The sequence below is a fragment of the Panthera pardus genome, unplaced genomic scaffold (genome assembly GCF_024362965.1).
Source record: "Panthera pardus isolate Hobbes unplaced genomic scaffold, ASM2436296v1 HiC_scaffold_16, whole genome shotgun sequence".
In the NCBI taxonomy this organism is placed as follows: domain Eukaryota; kingdom Metazoa; phylum Chordata; class Mammalia; order Carnivora; family Felidae; genus Panthera; species Panthera pardus.
In genome coordinates, this window is record NW_026526721.1 from 17,784,347 (window position 1) to 17,809,937 (window position 25,591).

At 44.6% G+C, this 25,591-nt stretch overlaps 2 protein-coding genes across 2 annotated transcripts; one reads left to right on the forward strand and one right to left on the reverse strand.

Annotated features, from left to right (window-relative positions):
* Positions 1-541: 541 nt before the first annotated feature.
* On the reverse strand, positions 542-5,554 carry LOC109277868 (uncharacterized). The gene is made up of 4 exons (XM_053904151.1): positions 5,444-5,554; positions 4,767-5,378; positions 2,778-2,877; positions 542-1,053 (listed from the first exon to the last, which is right to left on the reverse strand). Exons 1-3 carry the CDS (start codon positions 5,552-5,554, stop codon positions 2,863-2,865), a joined length of 738 nt encoding a protein of 245 aa, XP_053760126.1. The 3' UTR covers positions 542-1,053; positions 2,778-2,862.
* On the forward strand, positions 5,292-14,186 carry ADAMTS1 (ADAM metallopeptidase with thrombospondin type 1 motif 1). Its single transcript, XM_019467795.2, has 9 exons — positions 5,292-6,237; positions 7,917-8,263; positions 8,617-8,749; positions 9,036-9,203; positions 9,883-10,169; positions 10,418-10,604; positions 10,695-10,870; positions 11,799-11,974; positions 12,137-14,186. The coding sequence occupies exons 1-9, from the start codon at positions 5,553-5,555 to the stop codon at positions 12,834-12,836; spliced, it is 2,859 nt and encodes a 952-aa protein (XP_019323340.2). The 5' UTR covers positions 5,292-5,552; the 3' UTR covers positions 12,837-14,186.
* The last annotated feature ends 11,405 nt before the right edge of the window (positions 14,187-25,591 follow it).

Genomic DNA, 25,591 nt, shown 5'->3' on the forward strand with positions numbered 1-25,591 from the left:
TAATATTAATTTATTTCAAGTCATAAAAGATCCTCATAATACAATTCTAAATTTATGTGACATTTGGAAGTCACTTGTATTTGGGGTAGTCAAACATTTGCTTGAAGTACTCACACTTGAGTGATTTTAAATGTTATCATTTATCACCACCTGGTGGTAGAACATTTTCTTATTTTCTTAGACTTTTGCACTTGACGTTCTTTTTTGTTGCCAAGGAAAATCTCTAAACCAAGCAAATGAGTTAACTTTAGCATTTAACTTTAGCAAGTATTCGACTTTAGTATTGATAGTCAAGTATTAACGTATACTGACCAGACTTAGGCACTTAACTTTTGCTTAATGAATAAATGAATTTTTATTTTAGTAAATTGCAATGCCTACGCTCTTTTCATTTGAACTGAAAAAAGTCCTCAAATGTGATGAATGAAAGTGACCTATGGTATTATCTTCTCAGAAGTAGTTTTCTTTTTTTAAAGGCTAATTGATTTTTGATTTAAGCTAATAGAGCTACATTGATTAAAAAGCCATTAAAAACCATTGATTAAAAATAAAAAGGCATTTTATTATTATTTTAAGGATGTAAATACATTTAAGTTACAATATTTAAAAGATATTTTCCATGATGCCAAAAGGTAAGAGAAAATTGTATGAAAAATTATCAAATAGGATTGGAAAGATGTAAAAACTACACATTCCAGCCTTGAACTATTAAGAAAAAAACAAAAAACAAAAAACAAACAAAACAGCTGAAAACATCATTTGTTGTAGAACGTCGCCACCTCGTGGACCAAAAATGAAGTACTAAAGGCCGGGGATCTCTTAAGGTGGAAATTTTTTATTACCAGAAAATTCCTAGTTAGAATGGTTAAAATTTAATCATTGGAAACAACAGCAATCACGGATCTGACAGCATACTTACCTACCAGAGCAACTAGTTGGTTACAATTCCAAAAGGCATTTGATGAAAAATTATGAGCCAGAGTTATTTCTAGGTCCTCAGTTGGCTACAATGTAAGGCCAGTCACTTAACCTCTCGGAGGCAAAGTTCCACATCTGTCAAACAAGGGGAGTGGATTAGACACAGCACACTCTTTTCAGTTCTTGCAAATGCATGGCTTTGAGGTCATAGCTATTTTAAGTCCAAATGCAACTTACAGTAATTTTTCTGTTTTCAATAGTGGTGTATTTCTGGGTATACAACCGGCTTAAAATAGATGTTTTCTATCTATTTTCTCATTTATGATCAACTAAAATATCCATTTGTCCAATATTACTTTAGGCCATATGTTCCCCCCAAAAGCACGAATGCTAAACATCTTTCCTTTTCTACTTGGTAAATCCTGTGGTATGAAAATATGAATAGCATTACATGTTCATGAGCTACGTACATTAATTTTTTCTGTAGACAACATTTCCACTGAAACAATGCTAACAGCTCATGTATTTTACCAGATTCCTTCATTTCATGGCTGCTTGTGAAATACTTAATTTGGTATAAACTTCTTGAAAATTATGAATAGACTATTGTGCCTGGAGTACATGAAAAAATGAAATACATACAAACATGGAAAGGATAAATAAAATTAATACTTGTGTATTTCTTTCACTTTAAAATGCATGAAACTTTTTTTTCTCTGTTAATAGAAGACGTGAATGCTTTGAAAAGGTCAAACTGTTAATTGTAAAAAATATTTTTCTGCCAAATATTTTAACTTTTGGGGGTCATCTCTGCAAATAATAAAAACTGGTTAAGGTCTACAAATTAGGACATACCAAGATTTATGTTTCTACAGGCGCATATATATGCTATAAGGACAAAACCAGATATACGGTAAGGGTGAATTCGGTACGTAAGCGTTGGGTGCGTGTTCAAATTAAGGACCAAGCATTTTATGGGTGGCGGTGCAAAGCTTACTGACAAGGAGCCACTATCACATGTCACTTTTACTAATGCCGTGTACAAATTTGATTCCTTTGGTCTTGTTTCTATAGTAAAGTATTTTTTCAATCCACAGTTTTGTTTATAAGCCTGCTTATGTGTTATATGTGCATGTTTGTGTAACACCACAAAGGCCTGAACGGAGTTCTGGTCTTTAAAAACAAAAAAGCAAGTAGATTAAATGTTCTCCTGAGCATGGATGGAGTTTTTCAAGCTTAGTAATTGGCAACATCTACATCCATGCCTCTGTTGAAGCGATTAAAAAAGAATCATTTCCCAGAACTACAGGTGCACAACAGATTGGAGTCATTATGCAAAAGAACAGAAATCTGGAGAGAGACCCAGTGAATAAAAAAGCCATGTTCCTGGCCATTCTTTTGCCGCTAGCTCTCTGTTTTTTCAGCTCTATTTGTATATACAACATGAAATCTGCAAAAATTGTAGTGGATTTGAAGTAAACCATTCAAGATTAGAAATGTATGCCTTGAATTAAACAGACTTCCAACGAGAACCCCACTGGAGGCAGAAAGAAACCAAAAGCCAAACCTGCACAAATATATTTTAAAAGCCAAGTTTTATGTAAGAGAGTTAAAAGTTGGAAATGCATTACATGATTTTTTTATAAAAAAAAAAAAAAAAAAAAAAAGACACATTTCCCATCCTGTCCCAGTTCAAGGGAATCACACTGAACCTGACAGATCTTGTACGTCTTTTATTCCTGGGCCACCTCAAGTATCTGAAATTTTCATCTCAAAACCAGTTTGAGGCCCCACCTTCTGATCACCATATATTGTTTCCAGAACCCTCCTCTATGCAAGGGGTATCAAAATTTACTTACGGCTTTGCCATCATGTTTTCATGATTCCATAGTCAATATCCTGCAAGTGTAAAATGACTTTTCCTCAAATGTTCTCTCAAGTATCTTACCTTTCTTCTGCCTAGAATGAAAGAACGAGTGAATTGAAATCATTAAAAGAGGGCACATTTAAAAACTACTGGAACAGAGGAGGGAAATGTAGGAGAAGAAGAAAGAGAAGAAGGAGAAGAGGAAGAAAGTCTAGACATCAAACCGGGGAGTAGGGATGTTTGCATGGGAAATGATGCCCTGAAGCAGAGTGAAGTGAATTGCTTAGTTCCAAGGTGAACAGAAAGGCTACACAAAGTAGAAACGAAGGAGGCCGCTCATGAGTATAGGTGGACACTAACTTTGAAGGAGAAATGGGATGGAGGGAGAGCGGGCTGGGAAGGGAGGCTGGGTGAAAGGAAGCAGGCAGAAAACACTGTCACATTGTTAGCTGGTGGGAAAATAGAAGAGCAAAGACAGGGTGGAAATTGGCCATTGACATACTTTAAGCTGCTAATAAAACATGTAATTCTTGAGTTGACCATTCAGCATGTAACTATGACCCTGACCTTAGGAAAGGAAAATTACATTCCAGAATGCAAACATTCCTAAGGGTGTAGGGCCAGCGGTTATTACCCTCTAAGAGTGAAGTGTTTCTGCTTCTCCTTGCCTTTCTTTCTCATGTGATCTTTCCTAAAGAGTGGCAAGCAGGGTTTTTGTGTTTGTGTTTGCTTTTTTTTTTTTTTTTTTTTTTTCCAGCAGGCAATCTAGAACTCGGAGAGTAGAGGAAGTTGGAAAGAATTCTGAAAGCAAAAGTTGGAAGAGGGGTGTGTTGGAGGACTGGGGGGTGGGGGGCGCTTCTGGCTGGGGCAGAATGAAATTGGGAAGGTCTGGGGAGGAGTGAGGAAGGAGCTGACACAAAACTTGGTGAAAATCGAGGGGCAGGGGCGGCCAGACAGGACACCGGGCGAGGAAGTGGGAGCGCGCGCGAGAGGGACACGGGTCTGCCCCGGGACTGCGGCGGCCGTTCTCACCATTGTCCCCTGGTTTTCCGCCTGTGGAAGCATTATGAAACATTTCCTTCCTCTGTGTCATTGAGCCCCTCCCTCCCTCGTTATCGATGGAAGAGAGGCTCAGCTTTTCCTTGGGACCTAAGGAGGTGGAAAGGCTCTGCAGCGCTTGCTTTCAGAACACGAATGCAGCCTGTTCCCTTCCTGGTGGGAAGAGGGGGGAGGGGGTCAGGGAAGAGAGCCAACTTCCTAATTTCCCCACAGCACACTTTGTAGCCCCGGCGGTCCCGCTGGCCCCTGGGTGGAAAAGTGGGGTTCCTTGACGTTTCCGCCAGCCTGGCCTACGTTCTGCAGCAGCTATTAGGGAAAAGAAGGCAGACTGGGCGGGAGTTGATTATTTGTGGAATGAAGAAGAGAAAGCCCAAGTCCCTCCCTAAGGCTCCAGGGAATTGAAACGCGTTCCAGATCACCTATTCCGGAAGTGTGAGCCTGGTCCCCAAAGAGAAGTCGCTAAGGCAGGGGATGGCAGGGTAGAGATAAAGGTCAATGCGAACGCATTTTAAAATCTAGAGCTTGGGAAGTGTCCCCCTGACCCCAAGCATGCTTTCCAGGTTGGCACTGACCCAAACAAGCTTACCCGAGAAATGTTGGGGCGAAGAGAGAGCAAGCTGCATAAACCCGCCCAGGAAGGCCAGGGAGGTGGAGGTGGGGTGAGGTATTTTTCTAGAAAGGGCAGTCCCGGCTCATCGTACAAACTGGGAGTAATGGGCTGCGGGAGGGGTTGGCAAAGGGAGGCGGCCCAGTGACAGCCCCCGGGCAGGGAAATCTTGGAGAAGGGACTCTGCCCTCCACCCCCACCGTCCCTTCTGGGAACTGCAGCCCAGCGCGCGAGCTGCGCTCCCGCACAAGGGCAGCGAGAAGGGAGGGTGGTCCGGGAAGCTAGCGAGGGGGAAGGCGCAATGGAAGGGAGTACCTTCTCCCCGCAGCAACCCCAGACGCACAAAGTGCTGGTCACAGCGCCCCTCCTGCGTCTTCCGCCCCCAGATTGACGAGCCCTTGGCGCCCAGCCAACGCGGAGGCAGTCCCCCTCCCCCGCCCCGGCCCGCGGCGCTGAGCGCGGTTTAGCACCGACAGAGTTTAGGGGGCGGTGTCTCTGGGATGGAAAGGCGGCCAAGAGGGAGGAAGAAGGGGGAAGGGAGGTGGAGACATGTTGGAGACTATAAAAGGGCAACCCGGGTTGCCTGGTTCTTGCACTCGCTGGAGAGCGGCTCCAAGTCAGGGGCCACTGCAAAGCCAGGGCGCGCTGTAGGGCCGAGAGGACCTTGTGGTGCGCAGAGCCAAGCCCCGCGGCCAAGGCGGAGACCGAAGAGGGGCTCCAGGCACCGGTCCTCGCGTTGCCCGTTGCCCCCCTGGCCCGGAGGCGTCCCGGGGCACTTCTTGTCCCTGCAGCAGCCTCCCGGCCAGCCCCTGCCGCGCGGTGCCTCCAACTCTGCGCTAGAAGAAAAACTTCCCGCGCGCCCGCAGAACTGCAGCGCCTCCTTCCCGGGGACTCCGGGAGTCCTGTCCACCGCCGGCTCTGCGCTCCCTTTCAAAGAATAACAGTCACTGTAACAACCCAGAGCGAAGCCAGCAAGGCTCCGCGCTCCCGACCCGAACAATAGCCCTCTCTCTCCGTCCACTGAGGCGCGCGGTGCCTCCCGGGACTCGGGTGCAGCGAGCCGTCCCCGCGGGGTTCCGAAGGCGCACGGGAGGCAGCGACATGGGGAACGCGAAGCTGGCGCGGCGGCCTCGGGGCGCCCAGCCTGCGCCCGCGCTGCTACTGCTCGCGGCGGCCTCGGCGCTGCTGCTGCTCGTGCCGGGTGCGCGCGGGCGCCCCGCCGAGGAAGACGAGGAGCTGGTGCTGCCGGACTTGGAGCGCGCGCCGGGACACGCGACCACGCACCTCCGCCTGGACGCCTTCGGCCGGCAGCTGCACCTAGAGCTGCAGCCCGACCGCGGCTTCCTGGCGCCCGGTTTCACGCTGCAGACCGTGGGGCGCAGGCCCGGGCCCGACGCGCTGCGTCCGGACCCCGCCGGCGACCTGACGCACTGCTTCTACTCCGGCACCGTGAACGGCGACTCCGGCTCGGCCGCCGCTCTCAGCCTCTGCGAGGGCGTGAGCGGCGCCTTCTACCTGCAGGGCGAGGAGTACTTCATCCAGCCCGCGCCCGCCGCCGCCACCGTGGGCCTGGCCCCCGCCGCCGCCGCCGCCGCCGGGGAGGAGCCGCCGGAGCGGCCCCAGTTCCATCTCCTGCGGCGGAGGCAGCGGGGCGGCGACGGCGCCAAGTGCGGGGTCACGGACGACGAGACCCAGCTCGCCGGGGGCGCGGGGCCAGAGGACGAGGACTCCGGGACGCAGTGGCCGCCGCGGGACCCCGCGCCGCAGCGGGCGGGACAGCCGACAGGTATCAGTCGCAGAAGAGGTGCTCTCACTCGCCTCTCCATTCATCCCCCTCTCCCCACTGTCTCTGAGCGGCGCGTGTGGAGGGTCAACTCCTGTTCGCAGGCAGGAACATGCGTCTGCGGACTGGACGCGGGCCTGGTGTGGAGGAATGTGGCTTGAGGTTTGGGTTGGTGAACGAATCCAACCCGGCTAGAACCGAATCCCGTTGGCCCGAATAATGAATGGTCAAGAGAGGCCGGGCAGAGCAGCGATTTTCTGCTAAGGCGAAGCGTCTCCACGGGGAAGGGAAGAGTTGGTAACCCAACTCCTTTCCACCTTAGTCTAGAGTGAGCGTGTGTGACTTCTTTCCGTCCTGATCGTTTCTTTTTAACGACTGTGCATGTGTTCTTTGGTCGGGTTGCAACTTTGCGCTGAGTTTTGCAACCGCTGCCTGTGCGCGCGCCCTGCGCCGGGGGGAGGGCGGAGATGGAGGGTGGAGGAGCGACGGTGACCTAGCAGTGCGCAACCCGCACGCCTGGACAGCTGCGCTGGGATCTCTGTCCTGCTGGCCTCGGCCTGCTCCCCGCTTCCCTCTTAAAGAGGCTGACCCCGACCGGCTGGCGGCGGCCCGGCCCCTCTGCAGAACCTGCTTGGGAGGTCTTTGCCCAGCTGGCCCCGCCTCCCCGCGCCTCCCACCCGGCCTCCCAGTTTGCGCTCCCTCTCGCGGCCAAAATTCTGCTCTCTTGCACTCTTGCGTGTTAGTCACTGCTGATCCTTCCTGCTACGCTTCACCCTGGCTCTTGAGTTGTGTGCGGTGCTTACTGTCTCCTTCTCTTCATCCTGTCACTTTGGTGCCTTTTTTCTTCTTCCTTAACTTTCTCACGTGGCTTGTTTTCGAATTTTCCGCTTTCCCCCCTGGACATCTGCTCCTTGAAGCAGTTATGTGGTCTGCGTCCAGTTTGGGACTTCCCTGGGGTCCGGCTTTCCGTCAGGAGTCAGAAGGCTCTTTTCTAAATAATCAAATGTCTCCCCCCCCCCCCCCCCCCCCCCATCAAGGCAGGAACTTATTTCCCTGGGGCAGTGGGAATGGGACGACAGGCTGCTGGGCAGAGTGGGTGGTCCTCGTGCCCGGATTTGGCAAGAGCAGAACACTCCCCCTCACCACCCCCCCCCCCCCCCCCCCCAGGACCCCTGGAATGAGACAGCAGAGCAGCGCAGTTCAGCCCTGCCCTGGGCCTTCCACGTGGAGTCCGATGATCTCATTCAGGATTTGAGTCCTGGCCTGTGAAAGAGTGACTCAGGGGCTCTCTGCCTGCTGCCTTTGCTCCAAGTTTTTACTGCAGCTGGGTAGGATGATGTCTATACTGCCTTGTGCAGATTGTAGGACTTCCAGGAGGACAAAAGAAATCCTCCTCACCGCCCCCCCCCCAAAAAAAAGCCTGAACCCTCAGTGGCTCACATGGCCTTTTTTATTTAAGAGGCAGGGGAACAAAAAAGAGAAAGAGAAAATAAAGTAAAGGAGAAAGCCTTAAAAATAACATTTGCAGCGAAAAGAGATGCAACTATTTTTGTTATTGTGGTCCCAGGTATATTTTTATTTTGTTTGCTTTGACTGCTTAGGCTTTCCTTATATACTCTGGGATGGTGGCTATTCCCGGCCAGAAGGGCCCTGAGCAAACTACCTTTTCTGTTTCTTTACAGGCGCTGGGAGCGTGAGAAAGAAGCGATTTGTGTCCAGCCACCGCTACGTGGAAACTATGCTGGTGGCCGACCAGTCCATGGCAGAGTTCCACGGCAGTGGTCTGAAGCACTACCTTCTCACCTTGTTCTCGGTAGCAGCCAGGCTGTACAAACACCCCAGCATCCGGAACTCCGTGAGCCTGGTGGTAGTGAAGATCCTGGTCATCTACGAGGAACAGAAGGGGCCCGAGGTGACTTCCAATGCTGCCCTCACTCTGCGGAACTTCTGTAACTGGCAGAAGCAGCACAACCCGCCCAGTGACCGGCACGGGGAGCACTATGACACCGCTATTCTTTTCACCAGACAGGTATGACTGCCCTCCGGGGGGGGGGGGGGGAGGGGGCAGCGCCCGAACCCAGAGACGCCGATGAGGCGTTTAGCCAGTGCCCTTGACTTGCATTCTTTTAATTGGCTAACGTGGTCAGTTTTACTTACGGCCTCCGTCATTTTACTAGCTCAAGTCCCACAGTCCTGTTTGAATAGCAGTAGAGAAAAATCTTCATAGGAATCCCACAGAGGAGTCCCCAGATTTGGACAGCTCGGTGGCAGCGAATGTAAATGCTCCCAATACGAATGGGAAGATACCTGTTGCCAAAAGTTAGGTCGCAAGGTTCGCGCTCTCTGTTCCTAGGCATAAGGACCTACGTTTGCTTCTTTTAGGACTTGTGTGGGGCGCAGACATGTGACACCCTTGGGATGGCTGATGTCGGAACTATATGTGATCCCACCAGAAGCTGTTCGGTCATAGAAGACGATGGCTTGCAAGCTGCCTTCACCACGGCTCATGAACTAGGTAAGTCATTTCAGGGTGGGAGTTAAGTCCTCTTTTCCCACTCTTCTGAACGTGGCCAGCCTTAACAGATTTCAAAATAAGATAGTATGAGATCCTGACATTTGGAAATTTACCTATTTGTCTGTGCCTTGTAAGACATAGACGTATCGGGCCCAAGCTCGATTGTTTCCAAAATACATTTCTTCTAGAAATAATCACTTCGGGACAAGTGAATCCCTATTGGGGGGCTGGGTGCGGGGCGGCGGGAAGTGCTGTATTTTGATGTGGGTTTTGGATTGCTTCTTAGGCCACGTGTTTAACATGCCACACGATGATGCAAAGCAGTGTGCCAGCATGAATGGTGTCGACCAGAATTCCCACATGATGGCGTCAATGCTTTCCAACTTGAACCACAACCAGCCTTGGTCTCCCTGCAGTGCCTACATGATTACATCATTCCTAGATAATGGTCATGGTAAGATGCTGCAGCTACTCTTTCTAGATGTTATCCAGCCTTCCACATGTAAGATTCTAGTTAAACCAGTCCCTTCTTTCTTATGTGTGTTTTTTTATTTCTCCTTCTTCCAAATTGCTTTCGTTGTCAGGAGCATACATTTTTATTTTACTTTTTATTTTTTTTTACTTTTTATTTATTTTTTGGGCAAGAGGGGGAAGGAGAGCATGAGCAGGGCAGACAGAGAAGAGGGAGGCGCGGAATCCGAAGCGGGCTCCAGGCTCTGAGCTGTCAGCACAGAGCCCGACGCCGGGCTCGAACTCACGAACTGTGAGATCAGGACCTGAGCCAAAGTCGGGTGCTTAACCGACTGAGCCACCCAGGCGCCCCACGAGCATACATTTTTGGATCTTAATTCCCAGTAAATGACAGTGCTTCTGGCCGAGTAGCTCCTAAAAGTGCATTAATTTGAGCTTTTTAGCAGAACAGTAATTTCCTGTCACTGTTAATGCAGAAATCCCCTTTGGAGGACAGTATCTTACAAATTATTTAACTCTCGCTGGCATTTTCCCCAGCAGCTCTAGTTTTCAAATCACTCTGCTCTGTGTGATTTCTTACGGTAACTGTGTTTTGAAACTGATCTACCTTCTGTCTGTTTGCAGTCACCGCTCTTTAATATTGGTCGGCATTTCCTTTGCAGGGGAATGTTTGATGGACAAGCCCCAGAGCCCCCTCCAGCTTCCCTCCGATCTCCCGGGGACCTTGTACGATGCCAACCGGCAGTGCCAGTTTACATTTGGGGAAGAGTCCAAGCACTGCCTGGATGCAGCCAGCACTTGTACGACCCTGTGGTGCACAGGCACCTCTGGCGGGTTGCTGGTGTGCCAAACGAAACACTTCCCTTGGGCGGACGGCACCAGCTGTGGAGAAGGGAAATGGTGTCTGAACGGCAAGTGTGTGAACAAGACGGACAAGATGCATTTCCATGTGAGTTTTGCCTGTCCCAGCATGCGCATACGCCTTTAAGATTCGGAATTGGAAGGAGCAGCCCGATGCTAAAACATCTGATTGCACGATAGGCACCCCTGTCTGTGTCCTTTGATGGGGGTGGGGGTGGGGGGGACACAAGACAGATGGTTTTTACAACGGATTCTTCATCTCTTACTTTTCTCGCTCGTTGCCTAAAAAGAGTTCCGTAAAGAGTTCTAATGCTGATCATTTGTGTCCCTATGCAGACTCCTATTCATGGAAGCTGGGGACCGTGGGGACCCTGGGGAGACTGTTCGAGAACCTGTGGCGGAGGAGTTCAGTACACCATGAGGGAATGTGACAACCCGGTCCCCAAAAACGGAGGGAAGTACTGTGAAGGCAAACGTGTGCGCTACAGGTCCTGTAACATCGAAGACTGTCCCGATAACAACGGTGAGTAGAAGCGGGTCGCAAGTGATGCGCCCACGAGCAGGCAGGCGAGGGTTGAAAACCGATGACGTCATGATATCATTTTCTTCCCAGGAAAAACATTTAGAGAGGAACAGTGTGAGGCACACAACGAGTTTTCTAAGGTTTCCTTCGGGAGCGGGCCCGCGGTGGAGTGGACACCCAAGTATGCCGGAGTCTCGCCAAAGGACAGATGCAAGCTCATCTGTCAAGCCAAAGGCATTGGCTTCTTCTTCGTTCTGCAGCCTAAGGTACTTACTTCCATCCATACTTGTTGCCCAAGAAACGAGGGCTTGGACTGCAACCTTTTCATGCAGCCTGTGATGCAGTTGCATGAATTCACATCCCAACGTGTTCGATTTTCGAATCGGATCTCCTTTTGGTTCTAGACATGTTGCCCACCGCCTTCTTTTGAGTGTGGCATCGTTTCCAGTTATGAACGAAGCCCGAATCAGGCACTTAGGATTCTTAGCATTGCTTGTTATGACTCTGATATGCAGAGAAAAGGCCTTTATGGTCAGATAAATGGCATATTAGCATGGCAGCCTGACAGCGCTTTTGGAAAATAGCATTAGCATGGAGCACAGTTCTTGTTACCGGTGATTAGCGGTAACGTGTGCAAATGGACTCATTAAAAGGAAGTCTGACGTCGATAACACTTGTGTTTGAGAATGTACGTTGAACTAGTAGAAGCATCGTTCTGCTGTTTTGCTGCGAGGATAAATCTGGTTCTGAGATTTAAGAACAACGAAACGAATGATGCTTGGATTATCATGAGCCATGATCACCGTAGGCTGTGAAAATATTTCCCGGTTGCGGCTTCAACGGGAAACAGCTGACTTACTCAGCATCTGCAATTGGCGGGAATTATTCTAGGCACTGAGCGTACCGCAGTATGCAGATGGACCGGCTCTGCTTTCATTGCCCTGACCTAGACGTGAGACAGGTCAATAAACAAGTAATCAAAATGTATAGTATTTTCGGACGCCTATATCTACTGTAGTGAAAACGCCACCCAGAAGGGTCGCGTGGGCCACGTGTAGAGCACTCCTCTCGTTACGATGGTCAGGAAAGCAGAGGCATTATGTTCGTGAGAAAATCTCCCCTAATTATCGCAACATCATCTCTTTCCCGAGTTGACTCACGTGTGACACCAGATACGTGTTCTCCCTCCTCCAGGTGGTTGATGGTACCCCGTGTAGCCCCGATTCCACCTCTGTCTGCGTGCAAGGACAGTGTGTCAAAGCTGGCTGCGATCGTATCATAGACTCCAAGAAGAAGTTTGACAAATGTGGTATTTGTGGAGGAAACGGATCTACGTGCAAGAAGACCTCAGGATCGGTTACTAGTGCCAAGTGAGTCTTGAAACGTCATACCCCCAAAGATCTTGTTACGTAGAGGTAACTTGACAGGTCTGGGAGAGCTGACGTTCCAAACGATCCGCGTGTTTTCCAGCTGAGTGTTATAATTAGCCAGCGACCGAGAGAGTTTTATATCTGTTTTTTTCTTGCCCGCAGACCTGGATATCATGACATCGTCACGATTCCTGCCGGAGCCACAAACATTGAGGTGAAACAACGGAATCACCGGGGGTCCAGGAATAACGGCAGCTATCTTGCCATCAAAGCCGCTGACGGCACATATATCCTGAACGGCGACTTCACTCTGTCCACTTTAGAGCAAGACATTACCTACAAAGGTACCGTCTTGAGGTACAGTGGTTCCTCCGCCGCGTTGGAAAGAATCCGCAGCTTTAGCCCGCTCAAAGAGCCGATAACCATCCAGGTCCTCACCGTGGGCAACGCCCTTCGCCCGAAAATTAAATACACCTATTTTGTGAAGAAGAAGAAGGAACCTTTCAACGCCATCCCTACCTTCTCAGAATGGGTCATTGAAGAGTGGGGCGAATGTTCCAAGTCATGCGGACTGGGTTGGCAGAGGAGAGTGGTGGAGTGCCGAGACATCAATGGGCAGCCCGCCTCGGAGTGTGCGAAGGAGGTGAAGCCAGCCAGCACCCGACCCTGCGCGGACGTGCCTTGCCCCCACTGGCAGCTGGGGGATTGGTCACCATGCTCCAAGACTTGCGGGAAAGGTTACAAAAAGAGAACCTTGCAGTGTCTGTCCCACGACGGGGGGGTGTTGTCTCACGAGAGCTGCGATCCTTTCAAGAAACCGAAGCATTACATAGATTTCTGTACGATGGCAGAATGCAGTTAAGCAGGGGAGCGTCGAGGGGAGGATGAGGTGTGGAAGGGCTGGTGCACTGATACCAAGAAGGCTGGAGGGATCCAGTGTACCTTGCCGGTGACGAACAGAGAGGGTAAGGAGTTGGGAGTGTGGAGGTAGGTAGAAAAGAAGTTTGATCGGCAGAATATCCTGCCAGTTACGAATCTGATAGGGTAGCTAATGAGGGTTATTAATCTCTGAGCAATGATATAGCATGATAAAGCCCCGGGGCATTATTATTATTCCTTTTGTTACATCTATGACAAGTGTAAGAAACAAATAGACGCAGTTGTCACAATTAGTTTAAGGAGTACACGATCCCCGTGCTGTGGTACCGATTAAATGATTAAATACTTTGTGCCGTGCGGGTTGGGAACTGAAAAGCAGGAGAAAGAGGAGACTTTCAGTTGCAGACAGGGCTTGCTTTACCTCGCGAACCACGGAGGGAGAAAGGAGGGCCCGTAGCATCTTCAGCCAGCGCTGATTGATCGCGGCTGCTACGATTTCGGAGAACACTTCCGCCGTCGTCTCTACTGAGAGTTAAGAATGCAAGACTGTCCTCCGTGAGAGAAATGCTTCGCAACATAAAGTGACTGAAAACGAACGCCGTCTTCGCTGTCCTGTGCCACTTCTGGGTCTTCATCCGTGACGTCATTTTGACAAAGAAACCATTCCACGTGTTTGTGAAAATGCGTTAAGTCTATAAGGAGTTAGAAAGAAAAAAAAAGGCAGCAATGAATCAGACGCTAGTGAAAGTCAGAGGAGACAGGATAAGCTCAAAGCTTCCACCTTTCCTCCTCATGTAAGCCTACTTTTGGAATGTGGGTGGAAAACACAAACAGAAAACAAAAACCGGTTCACGGCTCAAGAAGGACCGGGTGATCTCACACACACACACACAAAAGGATGTAATGCCAGTATAAGGATGGGGCGTGTAGAGTGGGATCCCCAGTGTTTGGGGACATGGAGATCACTAGTCTCGCAGTGGGGAGGCTCCTGAGGGGTAGCAGGCCCACCCCCAGCAGCTGGCCCAACAGTCATATCCTGGTGAATGTCTGTTCAGCTCTTCTACTATGAAAGAGAATAGGACTTTTTTTTTTTTTCCCATATGTATATAGTAAAATATGTTACTATAAATTCTATGTACTTCATAAGTATTTGTGTGTTCCTTCTAAGAAGGACTATAGTTGGTAATAAATGCCTATAATAACATATTTATTTTTATACATTTCTTTCTAATGATAAAACTTTTAAGTTATATCGCTTTTGTAAAAGGGCATATAAAAATAGAGTATTTATACAATATATGTTACTAGAAATAATAAAAGAACACTTTTTGAATGTGTGCGTGTCTATTTTGTTTAAATGAGAATTCGCTCCCGGGAAGGACATCCGAGGCACAAAATAAATTCTGTAGAAATAAGATTTCGTCCTAATGAAATGTACCTGATGGATGTGTGTGGTTGCTACAAAAAAAAAAAAAGAAAAGAAAAGAAAGAAAGAAAGAAAGAAAGAAAGAAAGAAAGAAAGACCCTATTCTATCTTCAGTGATTGATAGGTTTTGCTACTGATGCAATAACATACACAGATGGTGAGCGAATGTTTTCTGTGAAGAGCCAGATCATCTCTGTCACAACTACTTTCCTGTGCTGTTGTAGCGTGAAAACAGCCATAGACAATAACATAAACGAATGGGCATGGTGGTGCTCTAATAAACCTTTATTTACAAAAACTGGGCCAAACTTGTTCTGTGGGCAGTTTTCCGACCTCTGATGTGTAACATAAATAAGGGGCGCCTGGGTGGCTCAGTCCTGGGTGGCTCAGTCAGGTTAAGCGTCGGACTTCGGCTCAGGTCATGATCTCGAGGACCGTGAGTTCGCGCCCCGGGTGGGACTCTGCTGACGGCTCAGAGCCTGGAGCCTGCTTCCAATTCTGTGACTCCTTCTCTCTCTGGCCCTCCCCCATTCGTGCTCTGTCTCTCTCTGTCTCAAAAATAAATAAACGTTAAAAAAAATTATAAATGAGGCCAGGTAGGGTTCTAAAAGCATTTTGAATTTGTGTCTCTTCGATTATACCATGTGAGTAAACTTTGTGAAAGTAAGCTACTGAGTAGAAAATGATGCTTCAGAAGTTACATTTGGGCTACACATGCGTGGTGAGCCAAGCTCTCCAAATGTTCCACTTGCTGTTCAGGAATGCATGAGGTGTTTTGGAGAAAGCCTGGAACATCCAGACCACTCTGGGTGGCCTTTTGTAAATCACTGTAATTTAAATACTAAATGGCACATCAATGACTTTAAAAGTTGAAACCACTTCCAAAATAACTACATTTCTCTCAGGAAATGGCTTATTTACTAGGAGACTCCGATTATGTGGTTAACCACAGACAATTCCAACATTACATTTTCATCCTTTTTTTCACCTTCCTTAGTTTTCTCAAATAGTTCTATATAACATGCTAATTTCAGATTCAGATGATAATTTCCCATTTGCCCTCAAGAATTACTCAGTGCTCTTTCTTCCCCTGAGCAAACTGAATATAAGATTCTCAGGGGCCAGGTGCATAGGTCAGAAAGTAGGGCAGGGGAGGGGAGAGTCATGTCTTCTCTGGTTTAGTTTTTTCCTACCTACTGGCCACTGAACTGAAAGGTGAAAGTCCAGTCTTCTTACGTGGGGAACCAGTCCTGTTCCCATAGAACTCAGTTAAACATAGAATTTGGCCATGCAGTTCAATGGCCTAACAGGCTCATTGCACCAACTTCCATCATTATTTACTTGCCTAGATTATTACTATGGCGCAAATTCCCAGAGTGAGTGAGGTGGGGGGTGCACACACACAAGAAATGCCCTTACCCTCAATTACTGTATAAGCTATTTGATACAATACTATAAATATACCTAAAGTGACGACCGGTAACATAAAGAAGTCATTTGTAGATCTTGCCGAATTCACCAGTGAGGTTTTTTTCTTTTCAAAAGCTTGCATTAGGGGTGCCTGGGTGGTGCCAGAGGTTGACCGTCCAACTCTTGATTGGGGCTTAGGTCAATCTCAAGGTTGTGGGATCGAGCCCCGCTTTGGGCTCCGCACTGAGCATGAAGCCTGCTTAAGATTCTCTTTCTCTCTCTCTGTCTGCCCTTCTCCTCTGCACTTTTGCTCTCTCTGTCTCTCTCTAAAAAAAAAAAAAAAAAAAAAAGGCTTACATTGATTGGATGTGATAAACAGAAGGCTGAAATTCAGGACATGAAGATAAAAACCGCCAAGAGACTTTCCAGAATTCTCTTTATTGTCCAACGCAATGCCAAACAACTGTGTAGGCTGCCACATTATTTTTTTCAGCCCTCTGCTGGTAAGATTTTCTTTTTATCGATAAAATGAGCAGTTTAAGATACTCCATTTGGGCAGCAAAGAGAGTTTGGTTTAAAACATGCATCTAGTTCCCATGAGTTTGACCAGGCACCTGCTGAAAAGGAGGAAACTTTGCGCTCACTCACGTTGCAGGTGTAAATGATGAGCCAGCATGATGTTCAATACTAATCCAAGCGCCTAATTTTCAAAGCATTCAACGGGCACTTTCTCTTTCTAGCATGTCAATAACCACCGTGCTAGCACAACATTTGGATCAGAGCTCTCACTTAAAAATTGGCAAAAATCATTTCCAACTTTTGCTCTTTATTTAATTTGTCACAGATCTTCATGTGACTGAAGAAGAATACACAACACAATTTGCTAATCTCATTGGTTTTCCAAAAGAAAGAAAAACAAACATTATTAATGTAAGGAAGGGTTGGTGGTGCTCGACCTGTCAAGGAAATTGACCAAAGCTACCTCACTATAGAAGTGTGGCCTGTTTGCCATACACATACTTCTGTGACACGGACGAGTTCACGGGCGTGAGCAGAAATGGGAACGGGGCGGGCGGGGGGCGCCTGGGTGGCTCAGTCGGTTGGGCGCCCAACTTCCGCTCAGGTCATGATCTCCCAGGTTGTGACTTCGAACCCCGCGTCGGGCTCTGTGCTGACGGCTCAGAGCCTGGAGCCTGCTTTGAATTCTGTGTCTTCCTCTCTCTGCCCCTCCCCTGCTTGAGCACAGAACCACGCACAGTGCCTGCTCACTCTACTTGTCTCCATTTGGTCTCAGTCTTGGAAGTTCTTAATGTGGTGTTTGTTTGTTCAGTGTGCTCCAGTCTCCGTAATTCAGAAGCCTGAACCTTTCCTTACAGCTGCCTCGTATTAGTCAGATTGCCTAAGGGTAAATGTCTGTAATTACTATACAATGATTTGTTTCTAATTTTGCATTTTTTTGGGGCTATGGTAGTTTCTTTTTCCTTAGGATTACTATCGTTTTATGTTTTACTACTCTTAAGAGAAAGTATAAAACATTCACTTGCTGGGATGGGAAGGAGGTGGAGTGTGATGTTATGTTGACTAAACCAGGAGAGCTTTTTCAATAAGGAGATATTTGGGAAGAAATCAGAGGGAGGGGAGGAGATAATTCTTCGAGGGATGAGATTTTACAATAGAGAGGTGGCCACCACATGTGACAGCTCAGCTTCTTGGAGGGAACAGTAAAACGCCCCTGTGGCTGGAATAATGGGCAAAGGGGAAGGAGGGGAGATTGGTGGAGGACAGAGAGAGAGCTAGTTCCCGGGGAGTAGGAAGTATGCTTGGGTGTTGCTTTAAACCGAAGGGGAAGGACTTGAGGAACTGAGCAGAGGAGAGACACGGTTTGACTTAACATTTTAACGTGAAAGGGGACCAGATAGGAGTCAGATGGAGAGATTATTGCAATGAACACGATGAAGGATAATGATAAGCTAAATGATAACAGAGCTGAGAAAAAAAGGTCAAATTCTGCAGGTCAAGACTTTGAGGTTTGCAGATGGATATAGATGTGAAAATGGAAGAAAAAAAACCATCATGGATGAATCCAAGTTTTTTGTTTCTTTTTTGTCTGTTTTTTTGGGGAGAGGGGTGGTGGAGAGGATGTTCTTTGCAACAGGGATGTTGTCTCCTACATTCTAAAGACAAACAGAAATTAAAAATACAAGATTTTCAGTACATATTGAAACCAGTTTTAAACATACAGCTAAATATTGTTGAAAGTATGCTTTTCAAATTAACAGAAAATATAAAAAAATAATAGTTAAAAGAGATGGTATATAATGTAGAATATGTTAATAATAATAATTCAAGTGTGAAATCCTATGTCATATTGACCAAATCATAACAGCTGGATAGAAATGTTCATGTCGAGGTATCAAAGGACATCATTTTCTTTTTGAATTTTATAATTAGACCAATACAGATGAATGATGTTTCCTGAAAAACAAATTTCTAAAAATGTCTCTGTGGAGAGAGGATGCACGTAAAACACAACCCATAAAGGAAAGAATGGCAAGCAAAAAATAAGGTGTCAGAATACCAACTACATTATCACAATACATTGTTTAAGCTGTCCTGTTAAAAGACAGATATCTTCAGTACCTGTTTAAAAATAAAACCCAGTGGCATGATAAATTAAAGGGAACTGTCTAAATCAAACTGACATTTCTTCAGAGAAGTCCAAATATTTATCAGGCAAACAGTAGGAAAAAATAAGACTAGAATAGAATATCAGCCAAAATTATATTTACGATGGAAAAACACAGTAAGCAACATAGAGAATAATGTTTCTTGTGGATTAAAGATAGAATCTACAATAAACTATGTGCCCCAAATAATAGAATCCCTAGATGTGATTTAAAAACTGTTAACAATACAAAGGATGATCAAAAGGTAGGAACTATTCTGGTTGTCTTTAAAACCTCTCTCTAGGTAAAGCAGACTAAATATGTAAGAAAAAAACTACAAAACTTTAGAAAGACATAGGAAAAGACTTGAAGATAACAAGAGATGTACATTTATCTTTTTTTTTAATTTTTGTTTTGTTTTGTTTTGAGAAGGAGAGAGAGGGCATGAGCAGGGAGGGGCAGAGAGAGAGGGAGACAGAGAATCCCAGGCAGGCTCTGTGCCATCAACATGGACCCTGGGGCGGGGCTCAATCTGACAAACCTAGAGATCATGGCCTGAGCTGAAATAGAGTCAGACACTTAAGCGACGAAGCCATCCAGGTGCCCCAAGGCATACATTTATTTTATTCTAAATCATAAACATTTTCTTTTCTCCCACAATGAGTGGATTTATTATAAAATTCCAATCATTAGCCATTCATTAAGTTTTGGAGATGGGTTAACATGATTCTAAAGTTCATCTGAAGAAATAAATCTGGTGAAGATACAGAGAAACGCAACCAAAAGCCAAAGCGTAATATACGATACTTGCTAGACTTGATTTGAAAATGCACTTTCAAATGTTACTTAGTGTTACTTAGTGACAGATGGTGGCTATACTTGTGAGCGTAGCATAACTTCCAGAGTTGTAGAATCACTATGTTACCCCTGAAACTGATAGAACATTGTGTATCAACTACACTTCACTAAAAAAAAAAATATACATATATATTAGTGCGTAAAATTACAATTAGAAGAAAGTGATACGTACAGGATTATTGATAAGCTTATCAGTGGGCGAGGAAGATAGCTCAGAAATAAACCTCAGTAACCATTACCACAAAACATTAGTATATGATGAAGTCGGTAACAAGTCTGTGAGCAAATAAGGATCATTCCAAACATTACCTTAAAAAAAATAGAAAATAAACAAAGAAAACAAGAGACCAAAAAAACCCACCAACAAACAGACTCTTAACTATGGAGAACAAACTGGTGGTTACCAGAGGGGGAGGTAGGTGGGGAGGTGGGTGAAACAGGAGAAGAGGAAAAAAAGTAGAAATTCATTTGGAAAAAAAAAAAAATTTAGAACCTTCTATCGGACCATTCATCAACTTAAATTCCAGATTCATAAAAAGTGAAAACATGTATTTATTTTTTAATGTTTATTGATTTATTTATTTTGAGAGAGAGGACATGAGTGCATGGGGGGTTGCAGAGAGAGGGGAGAGAGAGAATCCCAAGCAGGCTCCACACTGAGCACAGAGCCCGATAAGGGGCTTGATTTCCCCAACCGTGAGACCATGCATGACCTGAGCTGAAATCAAGAGTCAGGTGCTCAACCAACTAAACCACCCAGGAGCCCCTAAAAATTTAAAACATTTAAATGGAACCTTAAGAAGTGCTAGAAAATATAGACAAATATTTATGTGATATCTCAACAATGGAAGACAATACACAGCCAACACGCACACACACATGCACGCAGGCACACACACACACACACACACACACACACACACACACACACCCTCACAGGTGTTGATGTGATTGGCTTAAAAACTTTAAGCTTCTGTGTTTCAGAAGAATCCTGGAAAAAAATTTAAGTGTATTTTCAATAAACACAAAAGACATCCAAGCTCATATCAGAGCTTTCCCACAGGCCATTGATTTCTCCCCATGATTCCACATGGCCATCCAGTTAACAGCTAATCAACCTTCAGATGTCAAACTAAATGTCACTTTTCCAGGGAAACCCTTCTAAAACCCCTAGGTTAGGTTACACTCTAAAAACACTCTATACCTTCCCTTCTTGTCACTTTTCGCAAAAATCCTCTACTCTTCTGGCTCTGGGTCTGTTTTGCTCACTATTATTTCCCCAGTTCCTAGAATTTTGCCTGTGTGATCTTTCCTGTTCACTGAATAACCCTTAAAAATAGTCAAACTACTGGACATAGAAATTTCTACTCTGTATGTATTTGTGCTAAATAACCAAAAAAGTTCACAAAAATTTAGATATGAATGTTACATACATCGGAGCACAGGCATCGAAGAAGTATGCTGAGGACATTTTATGACATAACAAAATGTGAATCACGGGTAGATATAATGACGCCCAACGTTCCTGGAAGTTATTTATGTGTTTTATATAAATTAGTTCAGTTATGACCAACCACACCAAAAAAAAAACCCCAAACTCTGATGTAGATATTATTATTTATATCTTATAGATAAGGAAACAAGCAAAGACAGATTGAACTACCTGATTGAGGCAGAACAGTTACCAAGCACCTGAGCAAGGATTCCAACTTTAGGCATCCAAGCTTGAAAGGCTGTTCCTTCTTTACTTTCAAGCATTAAACCCTATTACTGCTCCCAAGTTGTACATACAAACACATGTACACACTTGCACTTAATGCGTAGACACAAAAATAACCTAAATGGCTATTTTTATTTTCTTCTCAGTACCTTTATGCACTTTCCAAATTTTCTAGCAAAACACAACTGTATCTTTTCTATCATCATGAGAAAAGTTATTTTGAAAGGGTAGGAAACCCCTAATTGGAGTGATTTTCATTGCGTGAATTCATTCGAGGCAGTCATTTATAGACAGGTAAGTATTATCTGGTTTTGTTTTGATTGCCCCCAGGAAGAACCCTTTAAAAGTTGAAACATTTTTGCAATGCCGTAATATTAAGGCAAGTCAGTTTCGTTGGTAGGTGGGTGGTGTTGTCCACGCCAGATATGGAGGCAAAAATCAAGATAGATATATTGCTGGGGCACCTGGGTGGCTCAGTTGGTGTTGTGACCAACTCTGGATTTCAGCTCAGGTCATGATCGCAGGGGCATGGAATCAAGCCCTGCACTAGGAGCCTGCTTAGGATTCTCTCTCTCTCTCTCTCTCTCTCTCTGTCTCTCTTTGCCCCTCTCCCCTGCTTATGCACTCTCTCTCTCTTTCTCAAATAAAAAAAAAAAAGATAAATTGGTCAGTTTATTACTAAATGACTTCATGTTGTAACTTCAGTATATATGTTATTTTCCAAAGAGATGTATACTATATATCACTAAAAAAATTTTTTTAAATCATTTTTCAAATTCCAGTCTGTTTGGGTATGTATTCCTCCATTTTATATGGTTCCTCCTCTCTGTCCATATTTATCATTGAAGAGAATGAGTGAACAGTAAATCCCCAAGAATCTAGAATTACTGACACTTTAATTTAAAATAAAATTGTGTACCTATCAGCCAGAGGAGATCCAGGAGACTCAAACTCATAATTCCTATCAGGCATAAAATCCACATGGCTTGTATATCTGTGGGTGTGAGTTTCACTGTTTTATGAAGAAGTGCTTTAGTTCCAAAGCTGTCCAGGGTGCACAACTAGCCAGGTGTTAGCATTAAGTAAAAAGCTGGCCTCAAGATCCACATTGACATGACCAATTATCCAAGATTACCTGTGAAGCAAAAGAATTCATCCAAAGTTAAGAGCAAAAGAATAAAGTACAATTTTCCACATAGACATGTGCTTAAAGAATAAAGCCAAGGTGTGATGACGATCTTCCTCTTTATTTACAAAAATTTGTGAACATAACTTACACAATCCCTTAAACTATCTTTTTTTAATGGACACTCTCAGAGGGGCAGAGAACTTTTTTCTCCTTTAGCAGTAGAAGACAAGAATGTCCAAGAAGCACTAACAGTAACATGTTAAGATGGAATAATGGCCTTTTAATTCAGTGGTGTTTATTGCCTTGAACAACACATCAGTGGAAAGGTCCTATCATCTCATAACCGAGGAGATATTTCCAAATTATCTCGTTCCGAAAACTAAACTAAGTCCTTCAGTAAAATGATATGTCTGGAATTTCCTTTTAAATTTCTAGCAAAAATAGAAAAGGCGGGGATAGATGAAACTAGATCAGCAAAATGATGATAATTGTTGATGCTGAGTGATAGATAGAGACCCATTATACTTTGTCCTCTACTTTTGTGAACTAATTTTTTTCTGTGATCAAAAGTAAAAAAATAAAAACCAAAAAACTATGGAGAAGTTATACTTCTTTTGTCCAATTTACAAATCGTGTCAATTTTGAAGTAATTTAAGACATATATTGGTCTCTTTTTCTACTCTTTAGCTTGTTTTGAGGGGAGAATAGATGTATTTAAAGTATATCCGCTTAAAAACAGAGAAACACTGTCTAAAACCAATTTGGTAGAGAGCCAAGAAGAAATCATGTGGTAAAATTGAGGGAAAGAAAGGAAAGGAAAGGAAAGGAAAGGAAAGGAAAGGAAAGGAAAGGAAAGGAAAGGAAAGGAAAAAGAAAGAAAGAAAGAAAGGAAGAAAGAAAGAAAGAAAGAAAGAAAGAAAGAAAGAAAGAAGGAAGGAAAAAGAAAAAAAGAAAATTGAAGGAAGAAAGGAGAGAGAGAGACATTCTTCTTACTTGTAACACTGCAAAACACAGAGCACTTAAGTGAGGTCTGTGTTCATAGGCTGTGAATTTATCACTTTTCTAGCGAGGCCTGATTTAAATATGATCAGAGTCTATAAAAAAATTCACTATTCTATATTACAGATTTTGCATCCAGAGGAAGAAAAGCAAGTCAAGAGAATGAAAATAGAAAGTCACTTTTCCGTATAAATATATATGAAAGAAAAGCTGAGGAGGGGGAGGAGAACGAATATGAAGAACCTCAGAAGGACTCTCAGTTCCCAAAGGTGAGGGAGGCAAGGCCACCCTTGGTGAAGCAGGAACACAAAGGTGGGCAGACAAAGGGCACATTTGGCAACTTGAAGTTGCGGACGAGGGAACGAAGATCCAAGATCTCCGATTTCTAACTGAAGCTCTTCACCAGCTGTATTAGATTAGTTGTGTGCAAAGCTTCTTTTCCTGTTTCCATCTTCCAAGTGGGCTAAGCCTTTACCAGTAACCTGTTGCATCTCGCATACAAGCAGGGAAGGGCACCAAATAAAGACCCCAAGAGCCAAGCGGCCCCCTGAGATGAGGGACATTATTATACTGCTCTGGCTTTTCACTCATTTCAACTTGGTTTACTCAGTTCTGAATGTTCCAGAACCTTTCACCTTTAAAATTTTCACCAAAGTTGTTAACTAGAAGAGAAGCAACCGGCTTGGCTTTTGTCCCCTCTCTCGTCAGAGCATGCCAGAGGTAATGGAGAAAACAGGACTCACTCCAGAGGATAATGGAGAGGAAAGGGAAAAAGAGTTGGGGCATACCCCATCCATCCAGCTTGATAAACAAATTCTGAATAAATGGAAGTCAGCTGGAGGCCTTCATCTCAAACAGTAAGGTCACGGAATCGCAAATGCTAGATCTTCAAGTCCATGGGCAGGGCTCTCTCCTCTTAAAGATCCATAGAGACGATATGTAGTTATCAAAGTACAAGATATTCTGGAATGTTCTCTATAACACTAGGACAATTTCTTTTAGAAGTCTGACGTTAGTTAAACCCTGTGTCTTTCTAATTAAAATACTCTTACACTAATACTGCTATTCTAATAACATACATTGTTAATATCTTATTTGTAGGTAGTAGTGATAACAGAATTCCCTTGTATAGTCCATGAGTAAGACTTTAGGTTGGACCCCTACATTGAACAAACAACTGTGCAAGACTGCTAAAGAAATTCGGTTTTGGCCTCTCTTTTTTTAAAACAAAGGCTATTGGTCTCTCTCCTAAAAGTCATTATAGCATTGCATTTGATTTTCTTTAACAACCACGTGCGTGCAAAACACTTAAAAGATTAAAATGTAAACAAAGTTGAACACCTGGCAAAGCTTTGATCCCATACAGTGGCAAACACGTCTAAAATCATCACTTTGGACTACACTAAAAATTGCAGGCACAGTGGAAACACAGTAATATTCCATTCTAGCATGACTGGGAGAAGGCAAAAGGTATCATTCCACAGTAGAGTTGAGAGTCCAGAATTAGAGAACTAAACATTTATTTTTCTAGGGGATTCTGCCATCCGCAGTTGTGGAATTTCAGGTAGAAAAGTACCATACCATTAAGTCTTTCTAACATATCTTATCTAAATTATCATAGCCACAAAAAAGATACTATCTAAAATGTGAAGTTTTGTTAATTACAGGGCACCAATAACAATAAAGTTGTTTGCCTACAGATTATGGGATATCACACTTACTTTATTTAGATTCCAAAGAAGGTAGGATGTTAACACTGCTAAAACAAATGCTTGCTTTTAAGTAATATTTTGACAGAGGCTGCTGAAAAATCAAATTGTCAACCCCAAAGGTTTAATGGAGCAAAAGAAGACTCATTACATTTAATGTCACTTGTTAACAAGGTAGGGTCATTCTTGCCAATATATTGGGCCTTGATCACTTTGAACAAATACAAAATGTTTAATTCAGACTTCCTTTCCCCAAAATATAACTACACATCTTTCAAGAAGGATATGCTCAAGACACAAAAGAAAGGGAAAAAAAAAATCAACTCTCTTAAGGAAATTATAATAAAGAGGATAAATCTGTAGGGCAGGCCATTAGATGATCATTCCACTGCTATCACTGAGCCCCTATTTTGTACAAAGTCCTGTCCTAGGAACCCAGAAGGATCCCACAAGAAAAAGAAAGTGAGAGAGAAAGATAAGAGGATGAAAGAGAGGGAGGAAGGGAGAGAGACAATCTTGCCTTCAGTCTTACAATACAGCTCACTAAATAAAAGGGATGCCAGTGAAAAGTTAATTAACAATACAAGGAAGTGAGGCCAATGAGTTGTACGCATAATATAAGCTCAGAGATCTGGGAGAGAGAAATCGGTGCAGGTCAAAGGGTCAAAAATAATTTCAGGGAAGAAGTGGAGATATAAACATGACACTTCACATTGATTAGAACTGAAAAATTCGCAGGGGGCGATGTCTCCGTCAGTTCAGCCTGATGTCATGAAGCACGAAAGACTAGGCGGCTTATAAACAAAAGCCATTTATTTCCC